The 22,996-nt window shown below is 40.3% G+C and overlaps 1 protein-coding gene across 4 annotated transcripts in view; it reads left to right on the top strand.

Moving 5' to 3' along the window:
- Serinc (serine incorporator TMS1) overlaps positions 1–22,996 on the top strand; it is a 116,254-nt gene that overhangs the window by 84,926 nt on the left and 8,332 nt on the right. For all 4 annotated transcript variants that reach the window (XM_080268153.1, XM_080268156.1, XM_080268154.1 and 1 more), the window contains one exon: positions 7,659–7,858. In XM_080268153.1, coding sequence (XP_080124279.1) covers positions 7,659–7,858 — 200 coding nt within the window. The remainder of the gene's footprint in view (positions 1–7,658; positions 7,859–22,996) is intronic.

Genomic DNA, 22,996 nt, shown 5'->3' on the forward strand with positions numbered 1-22,996 from the left:
ACCACAGCTGCCATCACTACCACTACCCACCACAACTGCCATCACTACCACCACCCACCACAACTATCACTACCACTACCCACCACAACTGCCATCACTACCACTACCCACCACAACTGCCATCACTACCCCTACCCACCACAACTGACCACTACCACTACCCTCCACAACTATCACTACCACTACCCACCACAACTGCCATCACTACCACTACCCTCCACAACTACCGTCACTACCACTACCCACCATAACTGACCACTACCACTACCCACCACAACTATCACTACCACTACCCACCACAACTATCACTACCACTACCCACCACAGCTGCCATCACTACCATTACCGACCACAACTGCCATCACTACCACTACCCACAATAACTATCACTACCCCTACCCACCACAGCTGCCATACTACCACTAGCCACCACAACTGCCATACTACCACTACCCACCACAACTGCCATCACTACCACTAGCCACCACAACTGCCATCACTACCACTACCCACCACAACTGCCATCACTACCACTAGCCACCACAACTATCACTACCACTAGCCACCACAACTGCCATCACTACCACTACCCACCACAACTATCACTACCACTACCCACCACAACTGCCATCACTACCACTAGCCACCACAACTGCCATCACTACCACTAGCCACCACAACTATCACTACCACTAGCCACCACAACTATCACTACCACTGGCCACCACAATTGCCATCACTACCATTACCCACCACAACTATCACTACCACTACCCACCACAACTGCCATCACTACCACTACCCACCACAACTGCCATCACTACCACTACCCACCACAACTGCCATAACTACCACTATCCACCACAACTGCCATCACTACCACTACCCACCACAACTGCTGTCACTACCACTACCCACCACAACTGCCATCACTACCACTACCCACCACAACTGCCATAACTACCACTACCCACCACAATTGCCATAACTACCACTACCCACCACAACTGCCATCACTACCACTACCCACCACAACTGCCATCAGTACCACTACCCACCACAACTGCCATCAGTACCACTACCCACCACAACTGCCATCACTTCCACTACACATCACAACTGCCATCAGTACCACTACCCACCACAACTGACATCATTACCACTATCCACCACAACTGCCATCACTACCACTACCCACCACAACAGCCAGTATTACTACTACCCACCACAACTGTATACCATTACTACCACTATCCACACAACTGCCACTGCTGCAACTACCAACACTACCATTGCTGCAACTACCATCACTACCATTGCTGCAACTACGATCACTACCATTGCTGCAACTACCATCACTACCATTGCTGCAACTACCAACACTACCATTGCTGCAACTACCATCACTACCATTGCTGCAACTACCATCACTACCATTGCTGCAACTACCATCATTACCATTGCTGCAACTACCATCACTACCATCATATGGCCGTAGTTTTCTACCAGTACCAGTCCATGTGTGCCGTGATAATGTGTTTGTGATGAAATGGTCATACTTATATGGATTGACTGTAAAGGTATAGTCGTGGCGCACGACTCTGAGGTTGGTATTATCTTGCCCTGGCAACCTACCCCTCAACAGTGAGTCTGATTTCATGTATAATATGAGACGCATGTGATTGGTCTATAATATGTTCATGTATAATAATATTCGTGTACAATATATGCGTGCATAATAATCTGATTCATGTATACTATGATACGAAATCAGACGCACTTTTGAATGGTTTGTTGCCAGGGTACGATAATGACAACCTCAGAGTTGTGCGCCACGACTATAGTAAGTACTGTATACAGTAATCCCTCAATTATCTGGCATAATTCAGCCAAATCCCCTACTGGATTTTTAAAAAATGCCAGATGTTGCGTTGGTACCCCTAATCAGCCACCTGTTCAGTGTTGAGCCAGGTAATGAGTCACCACCCTAAACTATCCATCTCAACCCTTATTTTAAAATCTTTCCAACACTATTACCCTTGAGTTAAAGATTAAAATCAGTCATAAAATACAGTACAGTATTGATGCAGTACCAGTAGTACAGTAATACAGTACATAATATACAGTTATTATAATCATATTCACCCATGGCAGTCTGTTTCAAAATGATCTCGCCAACTGGACACATCAGTGCATCCTAACCAAATTTAACTGAGAAGTTCTGCCCCCAATACACCCCATAATTTTAACTATCAAGGATTCCCACTGTGCCTAACCTTGAAACTCCACAATACTAACCAGGCCAAAGCTTCTAATGTAACCAACATGTGATAAATCACTGCCCAGCATCATGTATACTTTGCCAGGAAGTTCTTTTGGTACATTGTCATTAAAAAAATGCAGTGTGAAACTATTTTTGAAAGTATCTTTAGTCATCAACAGTAAAGAATATCTATTTATATCTATAGCCCGACGCCCTAATCCTGCAAAGGGTGGCCGCAGACAAGACGCCTCCAAGTCGCTCTGTCACCCACCATTTGACTACCCTCCCCCCAACTCACCCCCCCTCCCTCATATTTCTCTCAACTCCATCCCTCCACCTCATCCTCGGTCTACCCCTCCCTCTCCCTCCCTCCACCTCACCTACATACACCCTCTTAGTTAGTCTTTCATTCTCCATTCTCTCCACATGTCCGAACCACCTCAGTGTATTTCTCCAAATCTCTGCCACATCCACATCCACCCCACAACGTTCCTTCACATCTTCATTTGTCAACCTGTCCCTCCACGTCACTCCACATGCTCCTGTCAAGTAACTCATTTCTACTGCTCTCACTTTTGACTTGTTCCCCTCTTGCAGGGTCCATGCCTCGCTTCCATACGTCAGGGTAGGGATCACAATACTATCATGCAGTGACGTCTTAACTTCCATACTCACCTCCCTATTCCTAATCACTGCTTTCAGTGAACCAACAACCTTCCTTCCCTGCTGTATCCTTTCACGTACTTCATCCCCCATATATATATATATATATATATATATATATATATATACAGTAATCACTCCAATATCCGACGTAATAGAGCCATAGGTAGGTCCGGATATTGGTTCTGTCCGGATATTGGGCCCCAGCTTATGGACTTGTACTTATGGACCCTATCTCAGAAACACCCATACAACTCCCTGTGGACATGCATAGCACCTATTTAAGACCCTAATCACACCAATAAGGCACATAAATGACTGAAATAAATGCAAAAGAAACATAAAATGAGGGTTTAGAAGTAGGTTCATACAATAATGAACATTCTGGTGACTGGCTCCTGGACTGGTACTTATGGACCCTAACCTAGCCTAACTCAGAAAAACACCTTCCTACTGCACATGCATTGCTCCTAACACCCTATTCACACCAATAAAGGACATTAAAGAGTGAAATGAGGTAAGTATAGTATGGAAAAAAGTACAGTGTGAAACATTCTTATGTCCGGATAGTGGGGATGTTCGGATATTGGGCGTCCGGATATTAGAGTGATTACTGTATATATATATATATCAGTATATGCACACTGAAATCATCAGCATGGAACGATTGCATAGAACTTCACTGATACACTGAAATGCATGAATCGTGAATAATGAACACGTCAGCCAAGCAGTATATAATTTAAATGATAGTATAATTCCAAAGAACTGAACTTTGTGTGTGTGTGTGTGTGTGTGTGTGTGTGTGTGTGTGTGTGTGTGTTCGACTTTGGGGATAGACTTCACAGCCGGCTCCCAAGGCCCAGTAGTCCTCCTGCATATCATACACTTCTTCATGTCACCACTTCGGTGCTAACACCCACCATCCATGTTGAGTATGTGCTAGGGCTATCTCATACAGGACTGGTGTATTGGTATTAGTGGGGATATTTTTACGACATGCCGGCAGGTCTTCTGGTAGATCAATAAAGTCTGCATTACATGAAATTCAAATCCTTAAACTGTTCTCTGCCCTAGCGGGGATTTGAACCTAGGTCCGGTAGGATCGCAGGGCACTTCTCTACCGATTGAGCCACTGCCGCCCTACTTTCTTACATCAACACTTAGTCTTCATATACAGTGAATTTTTTAGCCCGAGTCCATCAGTCCATTTTAAATATTGGTCACAAAGCCGTTTTCACACTTGTAGCCCTAAACGTGAAAATATGAATTTAATGCTCCCTCATCATTAACATCTTTAATTTTTTTTTAATTTATTTTTTAATCACTAACCCATATTTTTCCTGTATACAGTGTATACATATATATATATATATATATATATATATATATATATATATATATATATATATATATATATGTACTAGTGTATAATGTGTGTGTGTGTGTGTGTGTGTAAAGTTGTTATTATCAGTAGTTCTGCCTTAGATGCATGCTGCAGCATGTTTACATAGGATCTTGCCAACTGGACACATCAGTGCATCCCAACCCAACCTGACTGAGAGATTTTACCTGCTATGACCCCCCCATAATTTTAACCGCCTAAAATTGGCACTATGCCTAACCTTGAAAACCTGCAATATCATCATCATCTAATCCTGTGTTGTCCCATGAGGAGCATTGGAGCCTGGGGCTACAGTCATTCTATTTTATGAAGACAGTTTGGGTGGGGCGATCTGGGACCTCACACTGTTAGCTCTGTTGTCACATTGCCGCCGACACACGTGTAATTACTTGTGCTCACCTCTCTCTCTCTCTTATTTTAAGCTAGTAACTACTTATAAATGAATTTTAAACTCTGTATAGATGTAATTCAATAAAAAAGCTATAGTATAGTATAAATCGCATAAGACTTGTCAGCGTTGCTTTTGCGACGTTGTCAGGTGGTGACACGAGGGACAGCCCTGCATGAGCAGGATATACTCGTCAGCCTCCTGCCATGGAAGCTATAAAAATAAAACGCACCTATAGACTTTTACCTCAGGAATGGAGTGGAAAAAAGTCGAAAACAAGAGAGAAAATAAAGAAAATAAAATTAGTAGTAGTTAATATAAATATGAGAGAGAGAGAGAGAGAGAGAGCACGTGTGTGGTGACGATGTGGCAACAGAGCTAACAGTGTGAGGTCCCAGAGCGCCCCACCCAAACTGCCTTCATAAAATAGAACAACTATAGGCAAGTTGGTCCTGACATTATAGATGAAAATGACCAGCCTCACCCATCCATGAGTGGCATTACGTGAGCAGTAAACTCCAACTGCCCCAGGACATAAACCTGCCCAGGTTCAATCACCAGGCAAAAATTTCTAGTAATCAAACAGCCTGTGAAAAATAGCTACCCAGCATCAAGCATATTGTGCTGAGAATTACTTTTGGTGCCATGAGTTAAAAAAAAAAAAAAAAAAAAAAAAAAAAAGCAGTGTGAAACTGTTTTTGAAAGTATCATTAGTCATTAGCAATAAAGGCAAAATTACAGTGAAATTGTCAGCATGGAGTGACTGCATACAGTTTCTAGGATAAATGCAAATACAGTAATCCTGAGTAATAAACAAGTCAGTCAGGCAGTATAATTATATGATAGTATAATTCACAAGAACTGAACTCACATAATTTTCTTACCTGTTTACATCAACACATATACTCTTCACATACCACTAAAGCCAAATTTTCTAGCCCCAAGTCCATCAGTTCATGACTAAGATTGGTCACAAAGCACTTTTCACACTCGTTGCATTAAACATGAAAACATGAATTGTACGGCCCTGTCATCATAAACTTATTTATTTTTTTTATCCCTCTCCAGCAAGAAACTTTCCACATCATAAACACACATGACTCATTTTAATGTCACTCATGTTTGCATTAAGTTCCCACACCACATGCCACTTTGTCCAACAGTTGTACTTTTTCCCTGGGAGTAAATGTTTTACTTGTGTTCTTGACACTTTTAAGTTGCTTAGGTATAACTAAAGTTAGTTTGGAACTGCATCAGAGTTCTGATGTGAAATGAGCAAGTAAATAAGTAAATGCTTCGAAACACGACACACAACAACTGAGGTGGCAGTGGCTGGCATGGGACATGGATCACAGTCAAGGAACCAAATCATTGACCTACAGAAGCACGGCACATGAGTTGTAAACAATCACAGCCCTCTGGAAATCCATTACCCAAGCACACCTGCTTCCTGCTCAGTTTCTCCCATGCAGTTGAGTGATATTATCATGTTATTGAATAATTAAAGGAGATATTAAATGCTCATGTCATTGTAAGATCATTGCTTCTATTTGTCTTAAATCGTGACTCTGTTGTACTGCTGATAGCTTCCTATTTCTGAACCAGATATTGCCTAATTTCACCGGATACTGTTTTAATAGAGTTGAACAGAAAGCACCAGTTATTGTGATAAGCAGGATATTTTGACAACAGATAATTGAGAGATTACTGTATGCAGAATTTGTGTAAGCTGAGGGTCAACTGTTGAAAGATTAATTTGTGCACTTGTTTTTATTAATACATGGTAAGGATTTCACTGAAAATTCTTGAAGTCAACAAAGATTTCTCTCTCCCTCCACGACCGAAATACCATCTGAAAGCAGCACAGGAGTTAATCGTTACTTTAGTTATTAATATTGCATTTAGTTTGATGACTGTTGTCATTCTAGGAACTATTAGCTGTTCATCTTGTACATTTTTAGGTGAACATGTGTACAGTACTTTATAATCTAAAATGCTTCTTTCTTAAATATTCACCACTAACTTCACAAAAATATGGTTCTTTCCTGTATACCAGTGCATTCTTATGGTATAAAATATGTTAAATACAGATGTGAGCAAGTAAGAGTGATGTGAAGAGTCCATATTTTATCAACAGTTTATAAGGTAGTTTTGATGCAGAACATATGGTATCTGTAAGTAAAGGTAGAACCTCAAAAGAGGAGAGTAAATAAGGTGGTAGGGTCTGTGGGGCAAGAAAATGATGATGTTTAAACACTAGAAGACAAAGCACTAATGTCCTGTCTTGTGTAGGCTAATTGTGGGTATATTAATTAACCATCAATATGATGACTTTTTCTATGTTATTCTTACAACTTCCAAAAGAGTTTGTTAGGAGAGATTTTGTGCATTGGAGAAGTTAAATATACTGTAGTCCTCATTTATCCACCCAGTAGTGCTTTAGAGAGATGCCTTCATGTGGTGGCATTGATATAACTGGGGAGCTGAAGTGCTGGCTATATAATCCTCCTTCATCCGCTTCCCTGTGTCCAGAAAGGAGGGTGGTAGCCTGCAGTGAACATGGTTCATTGTTAAGATGAGGCTGGGACCACAACAACAGTAATCCACAACCTTTTCAGTAGTGTATGAGCATTGTGTGTTAATATGAGTCAGACCATCTGAAGGCTGTGTGTTATGATGAATCAAACCATCTGAAGGTAGTAAGTATACTGTAAAAACTATGTTAACTGATTGCAGGTGTTTATGTAGCAATAAAACACACCATTGCAGTAGTGAAATGGCGGGGGACAGGGCGACTTGGAGGCGATTTGTTTGTGGCCACCCCAAACGGGATTGAGGCGTCTGGCAATAGATAGATAGATAGATTGCAGTTGCATATCTGAAATGGCATAGGATATTCAATAATGATGTTGATAGAACACTGAGGATATTTATTTCAGGTGCAACAGGAGACCCTGAGGCTGGTGAGGGGCATCATGTGTGGGACAATGAGGAGGATGGAGTGGCCTACTCATGGTCTTTCTTCCACACGATGTTTGGTTTGGCCACCCTGTATGTGATGATGACACTTACCAACTGGTTCACCCCCAACTCAGACCTCACAACACTATCCAGCAATATGGCTGCTGTCTGGGTTAAGGTACTGTGATGGATTATATTCAGTTGAGCAAGGTAGAGACAGATACAGCTCATTTCATATCCGTCTTGTTTCTTGACCACCTATTAGATCCATTTTCTAACCACAGTCCTACCCACTTTGTCACCACAATCAGCCACAGAGATTTTGGCCATTTCATCTCATGTTATTCAGGTAAAAATTCATCTGTCATGTAGTAAGTGAGAGAAAATTAATTGCACTAATACTGTCTATATACCCAGGGTGTCTCCCCCAAAGAAAGGGAGGTAACTGAGATAGGACGACATACTTCCACTTTTACTCATCCACATACACACATGTATTCGTATCTAATACTGTACAGTACAGAGATAGCCCGATAATCTGGGCCATGTGGTGTGATTTGGTGCCTGAATAGTCTGAAATCGTGATTAATCCGGCGAAATCAAAACACAAGTACTGTTAGATTGATTTATTTACTGGTAAATGTACACTTTAATCAGCAGAAAGACCCTACTTATTCAGTTCATATTCCTCCATTGTTTCTGTATTTTTCTGACTATTTTCAGTATGGTAAGTTACCCTTTTCTGATGAAAAATTTTCTCCCTGCTATTACTGTATTGTCGTGTTCCTTAAGCTGTATCTACGACTGTTTGTGTCCAGTGCAATGGAAGAAATTCAGCATACTCAAAGGTGGAATTCATTTCCCCATGTCTCAACTGGAGGTTAGGTTAGGTTGGGTTAGGTAAGGTAAAAGTATTAGATACAGTTAAGCTAGGTTAGGTCAGGTTTAGTTAAACACTTAGGTTAGGACAGTTCCTTCCACCAATACACTGATGAATCAAACACGAGTTGTCACAGCAGAACAGCTAAAAACAACAAGGAATTAGATTTAATGAAAGATTTATTTAGAAACCCAGAAATAATAAGAAGAATGAAACAGACTATCAGGAGGACGTGATTTGGTAAGATGCTTTTAGTGCTTAAAGTAAAGCGTATGTTTATCCCTCTCAGTGGCCGTGGGTTCAGAAATTTGCTTGATCCCATGGTCGGACTCAGGACCATTTTTTCAGTGTTCTAAGATCAGTTTCTTTTTCATACAGATGTGAAAAAACTCGTCTGGTGCACCTGGCAATTTTTTTATTTTTTAGTTTCTTGAACCCATCCTATGATTTGCTATGATTTGTGGAAGAATTAATAAAATTATGGGACATGTTACTAACATGAATTTGGGTGAAAACATGTGAGATGAAGTGACCGCTTGTCTGCTTGGGATGGTAGAGTAGGGACTTGTAAACATACAAATGACCTTCGTTCCCTTCCCATAATTGTTCTGCTTTTTATAGCTCACCCTAAGTCAGCGTTGCTGACACCAGTACGGTAAAGCATTGTTCAAGGCTGGTGGCTGTAAAGGGTATAATGGAAACCTCCCTGTTCTTCTCCAACTAATTCCTCTTATTTCCCTAACTCTGGTCAATAAGTATCCTACCATATACTTTTCCTATTACACTAGGAAGACAGATGCCCCTATGATTACCACATACTTCATTTTCCCCTTTTCCTTTGTACAGGGGAATAATTATACCTGACTTCCAATCCTCCAGGACTCTAACTTCCTTCCAGGCCAATCTGCACATCTTGTACATCCATTCTACTGCTGTCTCTCCCCCATGCATCAGCACTTCACCACACACACCATCAATTCCTGGGGCTTTCCCCATTTTACCTTTCTTCATTTCTTCCACATCTTCCATCCTACTGATTTCTTCCTCTCTTCCTTAGTTGTCACCTTTTGGTCAATCTTGATCTGAGGCTTCTTGTTCGTATTTTTAGTTAATTGGTTTCCGGGGAGGGGCACTAACCCTCCGTCAACCCACTTGTCATGCAGGGGACACATGCTGGTCTGTTATAAGGTTACCACCCAGCATTGTAAATGCTGTCCTGGTTTACAGGAATTTGTTTGGCATGCCACTCAGTGTACAGTAGAGCTACCCTGAAAACTTGTGAAACCCATAAATTTTCATCTAAGCGTACAGCCTAAAGACAGTATCAATTCTCTTCATATTCCTCTGGTTTGTTTTCTGTATTTTTCTGACTATTTTGAGGGTGGTACATTACCTCTTCTTGCTGAAAGATTTCCCCCCTGTAATTATCATCGTGCTGTGCCTACAATGTTTCTGGCATAATGGAAGAAACATACTCAATGTACTCAAAGTTGGATTTCACTCCCAAATTTCCCAACTGGAGCCCCGGTTAGGTTAGATTAAATTATTAGGTAGTTAAGCTATGTTAGGTTAGGGTTAGTTGAACACGTAGATTAGGACAGTCCCTTTTGCCATGAAACGCTGACAAATCAAACGAATTGTCACAGTGAAGCAGCTTAAAACAACAGGGAAACATTTAACATGGAATGTTTATTTACCACCCCAGAAATAATCAGAAAAATATAACAGACAGTCAAAAAGAAGAACTGATTTGGTTAGGTGCTTCTGCTGCTTAAATCGAAGCGTATGTTTAGCGAATGGGCAAACAAAAGCATCTGTCTGGTGATGTCTTCCCTGCCTTATCAGTCGCCTCACCACCTTTGTGATCAAGTTGTGAGCTGGAGGCGTGGGTGGGGGGTAGACATGCTCTTTTACCTGTGGCTTGCTTGTTAGCAGCTGGATGCTTGCTGTTTAAACTGGAACTGTCATATGGATAATTTTATGTATTACCGTACCATTGAATTATTCAGTCATGGCCCGGATATACCGAAACCTGGATAATCCAAACCTGGAAAATCGAGCTTTCACAGTACTTATACTTTATTTTTAAAAAGGCTCAACAGTGAATGTAGCTTTTAAAAGAACCAGTGAGGTGTCATTTGGTGCTGCGGCCATCACCATGTACAGGCCTTTGGACTTTCATCTAATATCCAGTGCAGTGAACTTCTGAGAATACTGATTGGCTGAGTGTCAGATGTTGAAAAAGAGAAATAAGCTGAAGAAAGAGGAAGAAAAACTTTCCTGATAGCCTGTTGAAAACAGTTATGACTATCATAGCTCCTCATCTTATCTGCTGATGTCATAACTAATTGCACCAACATTTCAGCAACCTTATTTTGAAGGTAAATGTCCTAAGTGGGAGTCATAAGTTAGTTGCTTAGGGGAATCAGTCTTATCTGTGGTTCAAGAATACTGTTATAAAATTCTTGCCCACCAATTTCTGCTACTAAGATTGAATCACATAGCAAAGGTTGGAGAAAAAAAACAGAGGTTGAATATTATGATAAACAAAAAGTAAGAAGGAAACAGGGGGAAAATAAAAAGTGCTTCTGACAGGCATTAACAACCTTCCTTCCTTGTTGTTAGGACCATGAAAGTGCATAGGATGAATTGTGATTGCCACTTAATACATAGGTTGGTGACAAAATGGGTTTTTGGTTACAAATCATGATGATGAAATAGAATGGTGACAAAACAGTTGTATCCCAGTGACTCTGATGATTGTACTGTATGTGTAAACAAAAAATAGGGGGCTGTGAATCGCACTCAGTATTAACTGATATGCTTAAACAAATTGTGGACTCCACATTTGTGGGATGCCACATTTGCCCCATCTTTGAATGCCAAAATTGCATGGATAAAAAATGTGAGGTGCAAGGTGGTTATTCACAAGTGCTTTCAAATTCAGATAATACAGTATAATGAAATACTATAATACAGTACACTGTTCTTGTACCATCACGTTTACCAGTACCACCCCTTGCCACAAATGTGGCTAAGCACGTAAACAAATTGTGCAATCCGCTTGTAGAGCGTGGTGATGACATACAGTATATGGAATGTCGCAATTCTTGATAAAGCATACAGCCATAAGGGCCATATTCTAAGCGACATCGGAGTCTTCACAGCTCCTTTTCCCTAGCATTTTATTATGCATATTGCACACTACATTCTTTTGTTATATATTTTCAGTACTGATGCAGTTTGCCTCAGTAGCATATAAAAGGATGAAATGTTGGAATACTGGTATACCCCAGTTTAACGATGCAATTGGTTAAGTAAAAACCCATCACTAGGCAGGATATTGTATATCAGGGTAGATTTAACATGTAAAGTATAGGGATGCGTTTTTGAACCTTGATCCTTGGTTCCCTGCCCCTCAAGCAAGTCCTAAATCCTCCCAAATGAGTCCAAAAATGAGTTTCTAGCTCACATAAACCCCCAAATAGCTTTAAAACAAGCCAAACTAGCCTAAAGCAGTTTATAACTCACCTAAACCCAAAAATAAAATTTGAAAATCGTCAAATATAAATATGGAAAAATCAAACTTAGTAAACTGTGCCCCAAAATGACAATGTTCACCCCACCTATCACTAAAACACATTAATCTAAGTCTAAAAACAGTTTATAAATCAACCTAAACAAAATTTAAGTCTAAAATATCATCAAAATTGTTAAAAAAAAAAAATTAAACCCATCATTAAACCAGGGTTTGGCCATTGTTAGGCAGGGTATGGTGGTATTTCTACGTCCATCGCTAAGTCGGGGCATTGCATCTAAGGGTATCACATCTCTGGGTATACCTGTATACAAAATACATCTGTATTTGTTTACCTGTTCACAATACTGACCTAGATTGCCTCTGATACATGCAAAATAAATTGGTGAGGAAGAGGTACAACAAAGCCTCCAATGTCTCTTAGAATACTCACGTAATCTGCAATTGCAGTTGGGAAATTTTGGTGGGAGGGAAGATAAGGGAAGAGCTTAAGTTTTTATTTTTTTAGTTTTGGTCTAAATATACATAACAGTTGCTATGATAGTGTGCTGTGTAAGTAGTACTGTAATCTGAACCATGAAAAAAGAATGTAAGCATTTTTTGTGTATTTCCCTTCCACCAAGTATACCCATTTGCCAGGATACTATAGGTGATGGTTGTGGTGGTAGTACTTGTACCTGTAGTAGTAATAGTACTAGTAGTAGTAGCAGTAGTACTGTGGAATCTCCTAAATTGTGGTCTTATGAGACGGCACATGCCGTGATTTGAGAATTTCGCGATTTGGAAATAACTTATGGGAAAAACAACTTATGAGTCCGTCATTTTGGAAAAGCTGTCCCCTTTACCCCCAAACCAACATCAAACTGGTCACCAGCGAGCTCTAACAACTTAGAAAAGAAATCAATAAAGCATTTAATGACACGCATGCACTCACACATGGTATAGAGGTGAACTGGGAGGAATGGGACTCAGGAGGCAGCGAGGATTCTTGGGGCACTATATTATTAAATATAAAAATGAATAATGTGATGACGCAGTGGGTCAGAGAAGAGACACGGTTCCGAGGTGAGGACACACCAACAAAGTTAGATGTACTGTTTACCAAAGAACCTGAGGCAATAGAATCATTGAAATATTTCTGTCCTATAGGAAAAAGTGATCATGTGGTCATTGTGTTCAAGATGATAATAGGGAAAGTCGAGCCAGGAGACGAGCTTCATAAACAGGGAAGATATAATTTTGGGAAAGCAAATTTCACAGGATTGAGAAAATGTTTTGAAAATGCGGACTGAAGAAAATTCAGAGAAACAAGAGAGATACAAAGGAAGTGGGATATCTTTCTAGACCTCTATAATTTGGGAGTGGAAAAATTTGTACCAAGAGTAAGAGGGAAAGAAAACAGGAGAAAGGAGTGGTTTAATAGAAGGTGTATGATAGCAAAAAAAGAGAGAGATAAGGCGTGGAACAACTGGAGAAAGAGAGGTAACAACAGAACAATGGAAGAATATACAAGAACTAGAAATGAATACACAAGAATACATAGAGAAGAAGAAAGGAATTTTGAAAAAGGTATAATAGACAAATGCAAGGATGAACCCAAGCTGTTTTATAGATTTGTTAATGGCAAACTGAAACAAAAGGAAGGAATCACCAGATTGAAAGTAAAAGGAGAGGTCTATAAAGATGCAGCAATGCAAACTGAAATAATGAACAAATGTTTCCAATCGGTTTTCACTAATGAAAAAGAGTTTGTGGAAGGGGAGGGAGTGATTAGAAATGTACCGGTGATAAAAGATATAAAAGTGGAGGTACAGGAAGTGTATAAATTACTGGAAACCCAAGATGTAAGGAAAGCCCCAGGACCTGATGGAATTTCCAATTGGGTACTGAAGGAATGCAGGGAACAACTGGCGGATAAAATTCACAGTTTAATCGTGTGTTCTCTGGAAGAGGGGAAAGTGCCACCAGAATGGAAGAGGGCAAATGTGGTACCAATTTATAAGGGAGGAAACAGGGAAGAACCCCTGAATTATAGACCAGTGTCTCTAATCGGCATGGTCGCAAAATTGTACGAGAGAATCCTGAAAAACAGATGGATAAAATATCTAGAAGAGATGAATATTTTGGCTGAATGTCAGTTTGGATTCAGAAGTGGAAGGTCATGTGTTTCTAACTTGTTGAGCTTTTACTCAAGAGCGATTGACGTGGTACAGGAGAGAGATGGTTGGGTGGATTGTGTGTACTTAAACTTAGAGAAGGCCTTTGACAAGGTATCTGATAAGAGACTAATGTGGAAACTAGAATATATAGGAGGACTGAAGGGGAAACTCCTGGAATGGATGAGAGACTTTTTGAGAGATAGACAAATGAGGACAGTAATAAAGGATAGGATGTCTGGATGGAGGGAAGTAACAAGTGGAGTCCCTTAAGGCTCGGTGTTGGCGCCAGTATTGTTCCTGATTTACATAAATGATATGGTAGATGGAGTGAACAGTTATGCAAGTCTGTTTGCTGATGATGTAAAGATCTTGAGGAAGGTAGAGGTTGAGGAGGATCGTAAAATGCTGCAGGAGGATCTGGATAGGATACATGATTGGAGCCGGACATGGGAAATGAAATTTAATGTAAAGAAATGTAAAATATTGGAAATGGGTAAAAGTACCAGGAGGCCCTCACTGAAGTATATGTTGGGTAATGAATTAATCACAAAAATGAGAGAAGAGAAAGATTTGGGAGTGCTGGTCCAAGATAGCTTGTCACCTGAAAAGCACATTAACAAGATAGTTAGAGAGACTTGTAAACTCTTGACTAACATAAGAGTAGCATTTCATTATATGGATGAGGAGATGATGAAAAAATTGAGTGGCCATGACCTGCCCCTGGTTAGAATATGCAGCAGTAGTGTGGTCCCCACACAAAAAGAAAGATATAAACAAGATTGAGAGAATACAAAGAACAGCAACCAAGATGGTCCCCAGTCTGGTAGACCTGTCATACAGAGAGAGGCTGGAAAAGCTGGATTTGCCTTCCTTAGAGGAAAGGAGAAAGAGGGGAGACATAATTGCAGTGTTCAGGACCATGGTGGGAGTAGATAAAATTGACTGAGAAGATCTGTTTTTATGGGATTAGAGAGCAACAAGAGGACACAGAATGAAATTGAAAAAGCCAAGCTGCTTGAAGGATATCAAGAAATATAGCTTTCCTTACAGAAGTATAGACTTATGGAATAGCCTGGACAAAGAGATCGTCCAGTCTAAAAACTTAAACGAGTTTAAAGCTAAATTTGACTTACTGAGATACAGCGATGGGAACTCACGAGCATAGCATATCTTGTGTGTATCACAACTAGGTATATTGGGTAAATACATAAGTATTTGGAACGACTTAGACGAAAAAGTGGTGCAGGAGAAAAACATTCATGTGTGTAAAGGTAGACTAGATAAATGTTGATATGGAGACAAGACAACACGAGCATTGCTCAATTCCTGTATACTACAAATAGGTAAACACACACACACACACACACACACACACACACACACACACACACACACACACACACACACACACAAAATTTGTGCAAAGATAGCATAGTAGATGTTCAAAAATGCATCAGGAAACTTTCACTTTTAGAGGTTGCAATGGTAAATTATGTATGATTGCCACAAATTACTGATCTTGCAGACCATTGCATGATGTTGCCACGTGTTATGAATTCACTGTTTAGAAATGTGTGATTTAGGAGATTCCACTGTAGTAGTAGTAGTAGTAGTAGTATCCCCAGGTTCATCTGAAATGTGAACCTGGTGGACTGCAGGCTGAAGTTGCTCTTCTCCAGCAGCCCATCATCTCCCTTACAGGGGACAGCGAGGGAATTGAGGGATGTTCATATAACTAGCCAGCAGTGCTGCCTGAGTAACTCAGTGTCATTACATGACAGTATCCCTTTCCAGTACCAGTGTATAGATTATTGGGTCTTTTGGGTCATCATCACTAGTGTTGGCTTCCCTTTCAGTTTAGTGACATATTTCATGGGCCCTTCCATTGGTTAAGGCAAGACTTTTTGAGCTGATGGAGTTACTGTGCAGTACTTAGAACCTTCAGTTAACCCATTCAACACTAGGGACTTGTCCTAAGTTGCGGATAAGGCATCTGTTCAGTAGCCAGAATAATAGGAATAATACCAACACATCATTGTTGTAAAGATAACTGCACATCCATCCATCATCCAATCCTACATTGCCCCATGAGGAACGTAGAAGCTCCAAGCTAGGCAGGTTGGTCCTGACATTTAAGATGAGAGTGACCAGCCTCACTCATCCCTGAGTGGTATTACATGAGCAGTAAACCCCAAGCACCCCTTGGATCTATAAACCTTCACCAGCTCAATCCGATTGGAGCGCCATAATTACCCACTAAACCACCAGGTACCAAAATTTGGTTAAGTGGTTACCACACTGTAGTACATGGTCTCCTGGTGTACAGGAAACATCACATGCATGGAGAAACTTAGAAACCATCAGGTAAGGCATGATCAGGTAAACTACATAGTGTCGTATGGATCTCATGTTTTTTCCGTCTCATTTTTCATTCTCAACAAATCTTTAAGGAAAGGAAAACAAAAAACAAAAAAAACATTCCCCCTTAACTAAGGAACACTGATACTGAGGTGAGCAGGGCTTTTTATTTTTATTTTTTTATTTTTTAATATATACTGAACATTTAACCAAGTATTAAAACTGGCAAATTTCGCAGCAGTTGCTGGGAACTGTTGGATAAGGAAGTCAGTGATGTGTAATAAAGACTAAAATATTGTTTGAGAGTCTTCTCTTGAAATCCTGCTCTGTGTACTTGTGACTGTATCCCCTTCTGAACTCCTTCAATCCATTTACAGTGCATACTTTAATGATTTTTTGTCGCTGTTTCCAGACAGTTGTTTTTAGGTTTGGAAAAAACTTTAAACTGGAAAGGTTAGATATAGCTTTCACTCACCTCCACAACACAAGTTCTTCCCAAAGTAGAGTAAAATCGTTTGGATGTAGAAAGACTACATCAGTGAAAGGCTTTGTGGGTGTGAAGATGTTAAGAATGCTGGTTGTGTGGCTGGTAACCAGGTTGGGTAACTACACATCGTTTAGAATTCACTCACTGTTCTCTACTGTTGCCCTTACTGGTATGCCATTGTCTTTTCCATTTCCACATCCCAGGTCATCTTGCTTTACCAGCAGTGCTTGACATTGTACTTTAACAACTTTGCTGTCTCTACCTTTACCCCTGCTGGTATGCCACTTTCAGGTCGTGTTTCAACACCAAAGGTGGTCATACTTTGCTACCACTGCCCAGCATCTCATTTTCAAAACTATTTATAACACTTTTTTCATACATTTTTCTATATTAGGTTTTTTTAAAGCTGATGGTCCACTTTGGTGAATGTGGCACCTGCGCACTCCTGCTGCGTGATTGGTTGGTTTCAGTTTCATACCTGAAGTATCATATTTACAAAAAATAATTGTACTTTATATTCCAGTTCTCATAAACGCTGTTTTGCATCGTCATTGTACTATACAGACAGACATGAAATGAGTACGTAATTGTGCTTCACCCAAACAGACAATGAATTTGAGGAAGTTGAATTGAAATATTTATTGTTGTAAAAGGTACAGAGTTGTTGCATCTCCCTATATTTAAAAAAAATTAAACACATTTGGCTGGGTAAGTGCAAGTAAAAGGTACCTTAACACGTTACCCGCATGCTGAGCCACTGGTGTACCATTTGATGTCTTCATTCCTAGTGTGTTGATACAGTGATGGTGCAATAATGAGTAATAATTTGTTCTCAATTTTTCATGTATTTCACCATCACGATATTTGCTGGGCAGATTTTTTGTTGCTGCTTATACAGTAGAAGACATGTTGAATAGGATTGTAATATAAGATTAGAGAAATGCCTATTTAGTTAGAGAATATATATGAAACTTCCAGTAGTGACTATTACATTTCATTTAGATGTCAAACAATACTATTAATTACACAAAAACATTGAAAAACACTTCCATGTTGCAGAACTAGGGCCATGAGATGCAAGTACACTTTTCTTGAAAAAAACAAACAAAGAGTAAATTTACTAATGATAAATATTTGTGATTTTTTACTGGAAGAAAAAATGGAGTAACCACTCTTGTTTCGAACGGTTCTACATTTACTTTGTTAGGAAACAACAAAAAAAAGATAAGTGCTGGATGTTTCTGGTTATTAAACTTTTTTTTAGTTATAAATGATTAATTATAACCAATACTTGTAATTATCCCTGGCTGGATACTGATGATTACTGTTACGGCATTCAACGTACACAGCTATCATTATGCTTGGTTGCAAGAAATACTGTCTTCAGTGATGCCAAAAAAAACCTTAGATGGCTGGTGAAGAGATTAAAAGGAGGAAAAATGAACAAGAAACAAGATAGTAATAAAAAAGGTAGTGTTGGACCTTTGCTTGGACTTCCTTCAATTACCTAAATAGCTAAGTGCTGGAACTTCATGACATAGAATGAGATGGTAACAAACCAAAGAAAACGGAAGCGCCAGGTAAGGATGAGCGGAGACTGCACTACCTGGGCCAAATTAGTACACTACCTCAGTGATCCACCGGTGGTACATCATGCACATGAGAAGAAAATGTCAGGATACCACGTGTTGGGCCACCAGTGACACACTACTTTTATGAAGGCATATCCCTCATTGGTACTCAGTAAAGCGATATAAATCCTTTTGTTGTGATAGCTCCTTGCAGACTGGTGGGAGAGTGTTCTGAAGTGAAACACGGCCTGGGAGAGAACTCATATTGCTGAAACGCAGGTATCGTGTTAATACTTAGGCACTTGTTACATTCTAAGTAAATTAGCGGTTTTGGCAGTGGTAAAGTGGTGGAAGTGGGAAGGTGAATGGAACAGTCACTACAGAGGAGGGGGTGACACGAGAGATGGCCAGGTGGGAAAAACAAGTTGTCTTGCAAGATGTCAGACTTTATTATTGATCACACATACAATACACCATTGCTTCAATACCTTCGCCCATATTATCCGTAAGTATATACCGATATACTGTATTTATTTATTTATTAGAGATAAAACAACATCTTACCTTTTACAACAATAAATATTTCAATTCAAATTCAACTTCCTCAAATTCCATGTCCGTTTGGGTGAAGCACAGTCACGTACTCATTTCATGTTCATTTGTATAGTACAATGACAATGCAAAACAGCATTTATGAGAACTGGAATATAAAGTACAATTATTTTATGTAAATATGATACTTCAGGTATGAAATTGAAACCAACCAATCACGCGGCAGGAGTGGGCAGGTGCCACATTCACGAAAGTGGATCATCAGCTGGAAAAAAATCAAGTATAGTGGTCATACCACACAGTCTATTTGTGGCTGTGCATTCCCTATCCATCTTTGTCCAGTGGGGTACAAATATACTGTAATACAATTTATGATAAAGTACTGTCGAATGTCTTTTATCTACATACCCATCATGGACTAGATGAAGTGCACCAATAACCAGCCACCCCCCGTCTCTTGCTTCCTCATATCATTCACTTTGTAGTGTTCTTTGAAGTAATAGCTGTGAATATTTTCAGTTCTTCTGACATTGTTATTCCACAAATATGTCTCGGAAACAAAAAATTTGTGAGCAGTAATTCACTGGGAATTACAGTAGATATTATAAAACGAGTGTAGAAGGAGAGAGAAGAAAGATTTAACACATCCTTTGGGCTTAACTTACTAAAACTGTGGGAACAGTTGTGAAGGACAAAATGTGCATTCTTGTACAGGAAACTCCCAATTATCCACTGTAATAGAGCCAAAGGCCTGCCAGATACTGTAATACAGTAATCCCTCCACTATCCGATGTAATACTGTAGAGCCAAAGGCATGTCCGGAAAGTGGTCCTGTCCGGATAGTGGGCACCAGCCTCCTGGACTTGTACTTATGGACCCTAACTCAGAAAAACACCTATACAACTCCCTCTGGACATGCATAGCATCTACTTAAGACCCAAATCACACCAATAAAAGACTGAAATAAATGCAATAGAACCAGAGAATGTGGTTTTAGAGGTGAGTTTATACAATATTAAACATTCTGGGTACTTACAACAAGTCCCTGGCTCCTGGACTGGTACTTATGGACCCTGACCCAGCCTAATTTTGAAAGCCACCTAAATAACTCCCTACCGGACATGCATAGCACATATTTAAACCTATTTAAGACCCTGTTCACACCAATAATGGACATAAAGCTTGAAATATGAAAAGGAACCAGAGAATGAGGAATTAGAAGTGACTGTACCTCATCCAGGGTAATTACAGCACATTTGTGGCCGCCTTTTGTAAGTTTTGGCAGTGGTGAAAATGCTCTTGAAGCACGTACAGTAATCCAGTGTTGTGCTGCACTTACAGTAATTCTTTGCATTGTGAGTTATAACTGTTTAACACTGCACATTGTTAATTGCACCAGGCCAGTTTCAGCCGCCATTTGCACTCCACAGTTAATCCTTTGCAGTCTAAATTCTAATTTCTTAACACTGCACAACATTGTAAATTCCCGTGTGGTCTAGTGGCGAGGTATTGCAGTTTATTCACTGTTTATTCACAAAAAAATGAGCACTTGTGGCTCCCATAATGATATGCTACCACCTGCGATTGAAGTTAGGCAATAGCTGATTGGTGTGAGAGGGAAGCAGAGTTGCCAGATCGCAATGTCCACATTACCAAACTCCTCAATTTTCATTACCAAATTTAACTTTTCATTACCAAATTCATAAAGCTAGCATTTATTCTTCACTAATTATACAGTATATCTATCTATCTATCTATCTATTGCCAGACGCCTCAATCCCGTTTGGGGTGGCCACAAACAAATTGCCTCCAAGTCGCCCTGTCCCCCGCCATTTCACTGCCCTGCTCCCAACTCACACCCCCCTCTCTCATATACCTCTCCACCCCATCCCTCCATCTCATCCCCGGCTTCCCCCTCCCTCTTCCCCCCTCCACCTCACCCACATACACTCTCTTCGTCAGTCTTTCACCCTCCATTCTCTCCACATGGCCAAACCACCTCAGCGTGTTCCTCATAATGCTTCCTCTCAAATCCACATCCACACCACAGCGCTCCTTTATATTCTCATTCATCAGCCTGTCTCTCCATGTGACTTCATAGGCTCCTCTTAAATAACTCATTTCCACTGCTCTCACTCTTGCCTTGTGTCCTTCCAACAACGTCCAAGCTTCACTTCCATACGTTAGAGTTGGTATCACAATACTGTTATGTAGTAACTTTTTCACTTCCATGCTCACTTCCCTGTTTCTTATCACTGCTTTCAAAGAATCAGCAACCTTTCTTCCCTGCTGTACCCTTTCAAGCACTTCACCCTCCAAACCTCCATCCTTACTCATCACACTACCCAAGTACTTAAACGTACTCACATTTTCCAATTCCTCACCATCCAACCTCGCTGTACATTCACTGACTTCACCTCTCTCAAAGACCATCACTTTACTCTTCCCTACATTCACCTTTAGATTCTGTTTCTTACACACTCTCCCAGACTCATCCACCAAGCCTTGCAGCTCCCCTTCGTCTTCACTCAACAACACAGTATCATCTGCAAACAACAGTACAGGGAGTTTCCAAACACTATCCTCTCTCACCAGGGCCACTCCAACATCCACTACCCTACCTTGTACCTCTTTTATTACCCCATCCATGTACAGATTGAACAACCATGGAGATGTGACACATCCCTGTTTCAACCCAACTTTCAAAGAGAAAATTTCACTTAGTTCACCATCCACACGCCCTGCAGCCTTCGCACCATCGTACATACTCTTCACAGCATTCAACAACTTCCCATCTACTCCATATATTCTTAACACTTTCCACAATCCTTGTCTATCCACCCTGTCATATGCTTTCTCCAAATCCATGAAAGCCGCATACAACTTCTTTCCCTGCTCTAGAAACTTTTCCACTAAAGATCTAAGAATGAATATCTGATCTACACAACCTCTTCCCTTCCTAAAGCCTCCCTGTTCTACTCCAACTAATTTCTCTGTTCTTTCTCTAACTCTGTCAATAAGTATCCTACCATACACTTTTCCTATTATACTGTTCTAAGAAGACAAATGCCCCTATGATTACCACACACTTCTTTTCCCCCTTTTCCTTTGTACAAGGGAATAATTATACCTGACTTCCAATCCTCCGGGACTCTACCTTCCTCCCAGGCCAGTCTGCACATCTTCCACATCCATTCTACTACTATCTCTCCCCCATGCTTCAGCATTTCACCACACACTCCATCAATTCCTGGGGCTTTCCCCGATTTAACTTTCTTCATTGCATCCACAACTTCTATCCTACTGATTTCTTCCTGTCTTCTCACCTCCCTTCTTCTCCCAGCCATTCCCCAATCACTTATACTCGCATGACTTCCATCCTTTATGTTCAACAATTCCTTAAAGTGTTCTCTCCATCTGCTCACATTTTCTCCCTTCTCCACTAGTAATCTACCATTTTTATCTTTCACTCTTCTGCTAACTTCACTTCCACCCTGTCTTGCTCTTTTTACCTCTTTCCAGAACATTTTCTTACAGTCCCTCCACTTTACACTCAAATTCCTTCCAAATTCCTTATCCACTCTCTTCTTACTCTCTCTTACTAATCTTTTCACCTCTCTCTTTTTTTCTACATATAACTCTCTCTTCCGCCTCTCAACTTCTTCCACGCCCCTATTTCTCATCCATTCATTGTATGCTTTCTTCTTTTGTGCCACAGCCTGTCTCACCTCTTCAGTCCACCACGCTGTTCCTTGCACCCCCCTCCGTCTT

This window comes from Coenobita brevimanus, chromosome 26 (assembly GCF_032717465.1).
Source record: "Coenobita brevimanus isolate Jiangsu-jjx chromosome 26, ASM3271746v2, whole genome shotgun sequence".
NCBI classification, from domain to species: domain Eukaryota; kingdom Metazoa; phylum Arthropoda; class Malacostraca; order Decapoda; family Coenobitidae; genus Coenobita; species Coenobita brevimanus.